This window comes from Neophocaena asiaeorientalis, unplaced genomic scaffold, assembly GCF_003031525.2.
Source record: "Neophocaena asiaeorientalis asiaeorientalis breed wild unplaced genomic scaffold, Neophocaena_asiaeorientalis_V1.1 scaffold17, whole genome shotgun sequence".
NCBI lineage: Eukaryota > Metazoa > Chordata > Mammalia > Artiodactyla > Phocoenidae > Neophocaena > Neophocaena asiaeorientalis.
Window position 1 is genome coordinate 304,856 of NW_020171802.1, and position 9,797 is coordinate 314,652.

General features: G+C 42.3%; 1 protein-coding gene across 1 annotated transcript in view; it reads left to right on the top strand.

Annotated features, from left to right (window-relative positions):
• CYP19A1 (cytochrome P450 family 19 subfamily A member 1) overlaps nt 1-3,908 on the top strand; it is a 48,140-nt gene extending 44,232 nt beyond the window's left edge. The window contains exons 9-10 of the mRNA XM_024741646.1: nt 1,765-2,006; nt 3,227-3,908. Coding sequence (XP_024597414.1) covers nt 1,765-2,006; nt 3,227-3,475 — 491 coding nt within the window. The 3' untranslated portion in view covers nt 3,476-3,908. The remainder of the gene's footprint in view (nt 1-1,764; nt 2,007-3,226) is intronic.
• Nucleotides 3,909-9,797: the final 5,889 nt, after the last annotated feature.

Genomic DNA, 9,797 nt, shown 5'->3' on the forward strand with positions numbered 1-9,797 from the left:
CTGCTCAGCTCTTCCCCACTCCCTGCTCTGCCATTGCTTCAGCATCACTCTGCCACTGCTTCGGATATCCCCACCCTTCCCTGGAGACACTGCCACGTTCAGAAGAAGTCAGAATTGCTTTCTGGAGAAAACAGAATGCCTTATTTGGAGTGTGCTTCACATAAGTAATCTCTTTAGGAACACATTTCAGACATATGCGAAGAGGTATCAGTAATGATATAGATTTTTCTTTCTTGACTTTACAGAATCCCTGGGAAACAACCTATTTTGCTGTATAAAGGCATCATATTATTAAAAAATTTTTATCTTATTTATCTTTAAAACCATTTGAGTGCTGCTTGAAACAGATGACAAGGGGAAATTTCATACACGGATTAAATATGTGAAAGGGTTCTGCAGACGCATTGCCATAGGAGGGCCACTGCCTGGGAAGGTAGATAGCAAGGAGCCAGAATGACATCCGGGTTTCAAATTCTGGAATGTTTTCTCAAGCACCCTTTTCAGGTTATGGGTCCTGTGCCAGCTGCAGGGGCACTGTGGTGAACAAGCCAGTGCCACCCCTGCAGTCCTGGGGCTCTCAGTCTCGTGAGAAGAAGAGAATTCAAGAAACAAGCTCAGTGGAGTGAGAGTCACAGAATGATGGGGGTACAGGCAACACAGGGGAAATTGCTCTTGAGATCATAAACCTTTAATACAATTTCCTTGAGAGGTGAAAAGTGCTTGTGCCCCATGATGTTCCACTGATGCTTCAACAGACCTCTGCACAGATGGAAAGTCCAAACAACCACTAGCACATGTGTACGTGTTCCCGCTAGACCTGCATGCCTGGTAATTACTTCCAAGGGTACACCTTTGGTTACCTGCTCCATCATCTACCCTCTACCTCCCCACCCCAGATAAACACAGCCCATTAAACTCTTAAGTGTACAGAGAGCAGTATGTGAGGGGCTGGGTGGTTAGAGTTCTCTAAGTGAGACCACTCCTGAATAACAGAGTTGCACAGGAGACAGAGCTGCCTCAGGACCCTGGGTTGATTCTGATCCTGCAGAAGTGATACCCCATTTGAGGGTGCTTTGAAGTTTTGCCAATTCTGAGAGTAATCTGAACCTCTCTGACGAGTGTGAGGCCAAGCTGAGACGAGGGATCCGTCAATCCCCAGTTCACCCAGAGCTGATCTGAGGCACTCCTTTTGTTGTGGTGGGGAGAGGGGGTTCTTGCCACACTACCACACCAGGTTGTTCTTGATGAGGTGAGGAGGAGAGACTATCAGTGATATTTTCTGACAAATGACTGCACAGGATACCAGAAGAGAAAATTTCTTTGAACCTGATTAAACTCACCATCTCACTTTGACTAGAGAAGGAATGAACGTCTTCTAGAATTTAGTGTAGGGGACAAAACTCAAGAACCACAGAGGCGGCAGATAAATAAATGTTTGAAGCAGTTTGGGTAGGTCTACATGATACTGCAGAGCCATGTGGGAATGTGGGTCCCATTTTACCTTTTTTTTTTTTCTAGAAATTTAGACTTTAATATGAAAAGCCCAGGTGTTAAGATAATTGACTTCAAATCTGAATTTTCATAAGACACTCTGTGGACCAAACATAACATATTTAATGCAGGTTGCTGGTTTATATTAGAATTATAGATATAATTTTTTTTCAACCAAGAGCAAACTGTTCTATGGAAAGCGCAGTATTTTTAATACCAATCGTATATTAAAACTAACATGACCTACTTTGTCCTTTTTATCTGATCCCACAGGTGAAAGAGACATAAGGATTGATGATATGCAGAAACTAAAAGTGGTAGAAAACTTTATTTATGAGAGCATGCGGTACCAGCCTGTCGTGGACCTGGTCATGCGCAAAGCCTTAGAGGATGATGTCATCGATGGCTACCCAGTGAAAAAGGGGACTAACATTATCCTGAATATTGGAAGAATGCATAGACTCGAGTTTTTCCCCAAGCCCAATGAATTTACTCTTGAAAACTTTGCCAGGAATGTAAGAGCCCTTCCTTAAAACTGAGTGTGCCACTCTTGAAAATGTCACCTCTTAAGTGCTCTCTGTTTCTGTGTTTGCACCATGTATATTTCATTCTATTTACTCATTCTCTTCACACCTCACCAGGAAAACACATTTCCCCTAGCTTGGAACATGACCACCATGTCTGTCCTCAAGCCAAGGAGGCTGGCTCTCCAGCTCTCAGAAATGTCTTCATGGAGGCCACACAATAGGTCAAAAGATGAATAATTCAGGCCCTTAATTTGCTTAAAATGAGGCAAATTTTCTTTAACCAACCCATTTAAACTTAACTTTTCCATTTAAACATCACCTTGTCACCATGTAGATTCAGCCGTAGCATCATCTAAGTCAAGGAAATCCACTTCTGCTTCAGATGGAAATCAAGTGAGAAGAAAAGATTTGGTTTTTGCAGTGGGCCTTTGGTTTCTCAAATGGCCCCACAAGCACTAGGCCTCATTCTATATAAGACTTTGTACTTACAAGAGCCTCAGCTGCTTCTTTTTCTGTAACTGAGGTGTACTGGAGATTCTGCCTCCATTATGTCAATTCTAGGCAATGATTTTTTTAACCTGAATTATCCTGATAGTTCCCTCTGTGTCCCCTTTTTCCATTTGCATATGGAAATATGATCTTAGTTAAACCAGTTGTCTAATTCATTCCATTTCTATATAAGCAACCCATGCCATGTTGGCAATTGATCAAAAATAACTTACTGAGCGTGTATTAAGTGTCAGGCACTATGTGAGTCCAAATGGGGACAAGACAGGCAGAGGTGTCCCATTAAATATTTGTATAACTAAATATATTTAGATCCTTGGCACTAATATACAGGGAATCCACACCTTTGCCTAAACTTGTCCTTGTCATCATGTTATATGCCCTGGCACAAAAACAATCTTTGCCTCGATGACTGGCAGAACAGCAGTAAAGCCATGGTCTTCCCACAGAGCTAGTTGAGTGTCTACATGAAAAGCAAAACAGGGGATTGTTTGAAGTTGTGTCCGTATCACAAAGGGTGAATCAAACTGGAGGGAGAAAGAGGCTTATCTGAGTTACAGTCATTCCTCTCCGTGAAGGAGCAGTATGGCCAAGTCGCCGAAACCGAGCATTCTGACTCACAGTGTTTTCAGGGTGAATCAAACAGATATGCATGACTCTAGCCTTTACTTCTCGGGCTAATTGTCTGATCATTTTCCTAGGTTCCTTACAGGTACTTTCAGCCATTTGGCTTTGGGCCCCGGGCCTGTGCGGGAAAATACATTGCCATGGTGATGATGAAGGTCACCCTGGTCACACTTCTGAGAAGCTTCCACGTGCAGACATTGCAAGGTCGATGTGTTGAAAAGATGCAGAAGAAAAATGACTTATCTTTGCACCCAGATGAGACCAGCGACCTGCTAGGAATGATTTTCATCCCAAGAAATTCAGACAAGTGCCTCGACCACTAAAAAAGTTTGGTCAGTCCCTGCCCTGGAGCACTTCTCAACAGTATTCCACATGGAAACCACCCACCTTTGCCAGGTAGTCCTCCTCCCGTGAACAACCGTGGCCTCTGGCCTTTTATACACTTACCTCCTGTGGGGTGTTAGCGAGCCGGGAGACGCCGGTCATCTGAGCGCATCCAAACCAGAAACCAGACTGCAGGAGAAAATACGGAGGCCAAGATTTGTGCAGGAAACTGCAGCCCTAAAGGCCTGTTCCACAAAACATGCTTTGGGAAAGACAAGCCATCAGCAAGACTCACACCCGACTCCTCACTGTCCTGCCCTGAGATGGGAGCTTTGTAATGACTGGGGCAGAAGCATTCAAGTCAATTACAAAGGCCAGGCTAACACTGGGTACCTAGGGCTAAACACACCCACTAGTGTGAATAAAGGGCTTTTGATTTTGTTTTCGGTGGGTTGGGGACCGCAATATTCACCCTTTGGAGAAATGCTTACAAATTCAGCATGTGACTTTTCCTATGAATTATATTCAATTAACTCTTGTTTATCCACATGTGATTTGTCTGTGGCAAAAGTTAAATTGAAGACTACCCTTTCCCAGTCTCTCAATTTATTCCTCAGCCACTTACCTCTGATACAATAGGTATAGATTCAGGTAATACAAAGTAACTTATTAATAGCCTGAGTAAAATATATAATTAGTATCATTTATCTGCTGTAGGAAAAGAATTCACGCAATGCATTTCAAATTAAAATAAAATTCCTTTTTTCATGTTTGCATTGTTGCTTAGCTCCAGGAGTACAGTAACTAAGAAATAACTTCAGGTAATGGCATCTATTAATTCTTACCACAGCTTCAGTGATTTGGCGGAGGGAAGTCTCTGAATCTATATCTAATTCTACAACCCAGTGAGTTCAAACTTCTAAGGAGTGCTCCTCATATACCATAATCCTTCTCCCTCAACATTTCTCCCCCTCTCTTTCTTTCCATGACCCCAAAAGCCAAAAGCAACAGATCAGCAGAGAACATGGCTAGGGTAGAACCCCTGCAATCACATTTTATCCTACCTCAGATTTAACAGTTACCTTAGAGATCTAACATTTATCTAGTTTATTGGATCACTATATAGCCTTGGAAAAATGCACACCTTGGAATTTTCTGTCCAGGGCGAATCAAGCAGATGAGTGAAATTTCCAAATACTACTTTCCTTGTGTTATACTGATATCACTATAAGAGTGTATCTGCTGAATGCCACTTAAAAACTAAAAAACGAAACTCATTTACAAACATGTAAATGTTTTTCATTGAGTCAACCTGAATATTCTTCTTATCCTGCTGCTTTGCAATAGGGCAACAGCTGAGTATAAAATGAGAGTGCAAACTCCTGAGAGTGGGAGGTCTTTCCTTTCTTTTGGAAGCCACACCCATCCCCCATTCTTTCTCCCCATATTTACTTTCCAGATCAACACTGAATTGACACTCTGGCTCAGAGATATTCTAACTGACCCAGAAACTAAGTAAAGGGGAAGCAGGTATCCTAAGAATTCAAGGATGGGCATTAGTAAAGAAGCAAATATTTGAAATTGGAATTATCTGGATCATCTATATGATGTAAACATATGTGAAAATATATCTGTGTACCTGGATATGTCTGTAGTCAGGTCTAGATGAGTATCCAAACAATTCAGATCCCTGAAAGAAAAGCAAGGATTTTAGACTTAGTGTGTCTTCGTTAATTCACTTGGTGATTATTAACAAACGGTTTACTTTGTCCTTGGCTGGAGCTACACAGTAGAGAAAAACAGACTTTGGAACAGTGTACTTCATCCATCTAATTCCCTTGAACATCTACTGTATTTAATGTGCATATATGTAGCCAAGGCCACAGTCTGTCTATACAAAGTGAACTGGAAGGTGGATATAGCTGTATATAGATAAATGCAGATACAAAAATATGCTAGGGGAAAACAGGGGTGTGGGGGGGAAGGGGAAAGGGAAAGTACTAGTTTGCATGATCTAAGCAAACTCTCCCAGAAACAAATTATCTGGGCAATTGTTCAACTTGTCACTCTGTTTGTCCTGTATTGACAAACCTCATATGTTTGTACAGGCTTAAGGAATTTGGAATATCATTGACATTTCAGTGGGCTGATGAACATATATTTGAAAATTCTGTTTTCTCTTCAAAATTTTGCCTCATTGTTAAATACTTAATTGTCACTCTGAATGTGCTGTGTATTCTGTTTTCACCAGCTCTCAAAGAACTAGGATGTATAAATTATTAGTGACATGAATGCATACGAGGGCTCTATCATTTTTCAAATTGTGAGAACAACTGTAGTCTCCTGCCTTTGGATGTTCTAGAAACCCCCTTCTGCCTTCATTGACATCTTACTCCTCCCTCCCACAAGTGGAAAATCATCTCATTCAGAAAGATCCCACATAATGGGAAATGCCAGTTGGAAGTTGTCACTTTTTATTTCTAAGCAGCACCCCTCACCATTCATGGTGCTAATATTCCATAGAAGTGTGTGGCATTGACCCACTGGAAAGAATGTTAGCTGGGCCCTCCTCAATCTCCTGTATTAGTTGGTCTCTGGGACTGAATCTCTCACCTGTATTTGCAAAAAGACTTGCTAAATTAAACTTTGTCAAAGTAAGGAGTTGAATGTAATTTGCAGTAGTTTCAGTTGGACTTAGCTCAAAAAGCAAAGTCAAGAGCTGAACCCTCCATGGCTCAAGGCAAACAAGATATCACTCATTCCCTTACTGCAGCTTTTAGCAGGTTTTGGCTCACATTTAGGGAGTCAATGCCATACCCTGTTTCCACCAGGTCAACAGACAAAAGGAGTACATTTAGATAAGGCAACCTGGTCATCAAGCCCCGCCCATTAGGTATACCTGCCTCTTTCTCTTCCACCAAGAAAGCATTTCAAAGTACAAGTCAAAATTATTATAAGAATATAAGAATTACTGCAAAAATAACCTTAAATCTACTCTAATTATAAGCCAAAGCAAATGCTTCACAAACCTTAGTATTTTAATTTATTAATAAAACATTTCTTGTAACAAAGTTCTTAAGTTATGAGACATGGAAGTTCAGCCTGTGGCCCAGGTGATTTTTAAAGTTCCTATCAGCTCTACGAATCTGTAAAAAAGGAGGCAATGATGCCTTGAATCTGGGCTCAGCCATAATAAGCACCAGGAAGCAGGGCATGTGGAAGGAGAGGAGGGAGGAGAGGAGGTGTTGCCTTCCAGATACCCCTAAAATAATAGCACCTACTTCACCCACACATGAAGCTGGTGCTACCTATACAGTGGTGTCTAGAAGAGTGAGGCACCTATGATCAGGCCAACTGTAAACAGAGCCTGTGGGAGAAAAGGAGCACGTCTCACCCAAAGGCCTTGAAGTTCAATGTTCTAAAATACAGTGCCACCCAAACCAAAGTCATCCATGAGCTGGATCAGGCTCACTAGTACCTCCTTTCCCAGTGGAAATTAACACTTTCCCTAGACACCAACACTTTCGTTCAGGCAAGCTTACCACCTTCCCCAAACACAGCTTGCTGCTTTTACTACTCATAGTGCTCTAGAAACAACCAAAAACAGGCAAATAGAAATCAACTGTCACTTTGGAGAAATCCCTGCCCGTGATGATGCAGGTGTGGGTGGTATTTCTTTGTGTGTTGTTTTTGAGGCAAGTGTGAAGGGGAAAGAATTGTTATAAATGGTTAATGTGCCACAACTAATAGCTTTCCATCTCCAAGGGCTTACCATGGACCATGACATTTACGGTCTCTAACATTAAACCCTTTCACATCCATCATTTCATTTGTACCCCTATGCACCCATTCTCCCGAACACTAAGTAAGGAAGGCAGAGAAGTCGCCATTTTTCTGATGAGGAAACTGAACCACATGAAGGTTGTATGGTTTGTCCAATGTCGCACCATAAGTGCCACATCTAGGATTGCCCCCCAGGGATTCCAGCTCCAAATCCAGCAGCTGTTTGATGTCACCTGGCCAAACTTCCCTTCATAGCTGTGCATATTCTGAAGATTATTTGGGTGTCTTCTCAGCAATATGAACCTCAGCAGATCTATCTGTAAATATGGGTTAACCAAGGTAATCGAAGATGATCTCATCTCAAGATCCTTAATTACATATGAAAAAACTCTTTTTCCAAATAAGATCAGATTCACAGGTTCCAGAGATTTGGATGTGAACGTATTTGGGGTGCCATTTTTCAACCCACTACGCCCCACTCCCCAGCACATGACTGGCACTTCTCAGTTTCTAGAGAAATGTTTCCTAAGCTTGAACATCTGAGTCACCTGGGGATTTTGTCACTAAGTACGTGTGGGATCCTGACTCAGTAGATGTGGGTGGAGCCTGAGATTCTGCATCTCTAACAGGCTCCCGGGTCATGCTGATGCAGACCTAGGTGGTCCAAGGTGAGCAAAGAGTCTAGTAGTGAGGTTCATAGAGAAGCAGTAGCAGCACCTGGGAGCCTGTTAGGATGAAGACTCTCAGGCCCATCCCAGACCTGCCGAGCCTGAATCAGCATTGCAACATGATCCCCAAGCACTTTGGTTGCAAGTTAAAATTCCAGAAGCACTGATCAGGTAAGGTTTTTATATTCCTACTTCACACCCAAGACCTCACTCACCATACTCTGCACCTGTGCTTATAGAGTCTTCATTCCTGTTTGGTCAGGTCTTCAGTTCCCTGCATGGCTGTAACTCCCCTCGGACCCTGAGGGGAAGGCCTTGGAAGGAAATGCACCCCATCCTCCCCTGTACTCGTTCTGTTGCACAAACAGTCCACTGAAGCCCCAAGCCAAGCAGCCACTTGCCCCAAGGCTGTGAATACCACACTGTATGATTCCAAAGAGCCACAGCACTTGTGACGCTCACAGAAGCTACCAAAGGGCATCTTGTCCTTCTCAGAGAAAGTGCTACAAAACTCTCCTGGGAATCCTGGACTTTCTTCCTGGTATAGGGATCAATTCCACGTGCTTTCTCCACCCTTCTGATGCTCACAGCAAACTCTTACAAGGAGTCAGACAATGCAGATATGTCCCTTCATTCCTCCCAATATATTGAGAAAAAGGATCCCACAACAAAAATCTTCTCTCAGGCATCTTCCATCATCACTTCTGTAGTTTCTTTGCTCAGGAAGTTTTCCCTGAAAAAGAGCCTGCTCCCTCCACTGGACGTGCACAGTCAGGCAAAGGCTGAACTTAGTTGAACCTAGACTAAAATCCTAGCTCTGCTATTTATCAGCTGTGTGTTGTGGGGCAAGTGGCTTAACTTCCCAGAGCCTAGTTTGACCCATTTGTAAAAGTGAGTATAACATATGCCTCCCAGGATCCTTTGATTAGACAGAGACTGGAGTACTGGATAGAACCACACATGGAAGGGGCAGCGAAGGGGCTCAGAGAGTGTCCATGATCTTTCTTTGCTCTTCCTTTGGTCCTCTCTTCCCACGGCCCTTAGGAAAATGGATGGCCCAGTGCATCTTTCCTTCTTCTTCCTCCACTTCTCTCTTCCAGGCTCAGTGGTCTTTCAGATAGTTCATTTTGAAGAAAAAACGGTCCTAATCTTGTCCTAAGAGGTCTATCTACACTCATTTCCACATCAAAATTAAACTATGTCAACTAAAAACAAAACCGCTGAAACCAATTTTGTAGATGTCCAGAACTGAATTAAGTTTTTCCTAATGCTTAAGTAACTACCGTCTTGCAACAAAAATCATTTATTCTTGCCCTATTACTCATTTCTTTCTTTGATAAACTTATACTGAGCACACGCTAGGTAGCCAGTTCCTGTTCTAAGTGCCTATTTCCTTTTACCTATATGTTGAACAGAAAATAAGTTAAGAGATAATGAGTAAGACCATTTCAGATAGTGGTAAGAGCTGAGAAGGAAATAAACCAGGTGATGAGATATAATGGGTTTGGGGGCTCTACTTTAGTGTTAGATGGTCGGGTAAATCATCTGAGATATTTAAGTTAAGATCAGATTGACAGAGTAACCAGTCAAGATCAGGAGAAGAAAGTTCTAGATAGAGGGAACAGCAAGTAAGAAGGCCTTGGGTGGGATCAAGCTTGGAGTAGTTGAGGGCTCACAGGTGGTATGACTGCATTCTCATGATCAGAGAGGAGCATGAAACAGGTGAAAATGATGAGGAATGAAGATGTTATGGACGGGATTGTGTCCCTCCAAAACTCATGTGTTGAAGCCCTAAACACCAATGTGACTATATGTGACAACAGGATATTTACCAAAGTAATTAAGGTTAAGTGAGGTTGTAACTGTCATT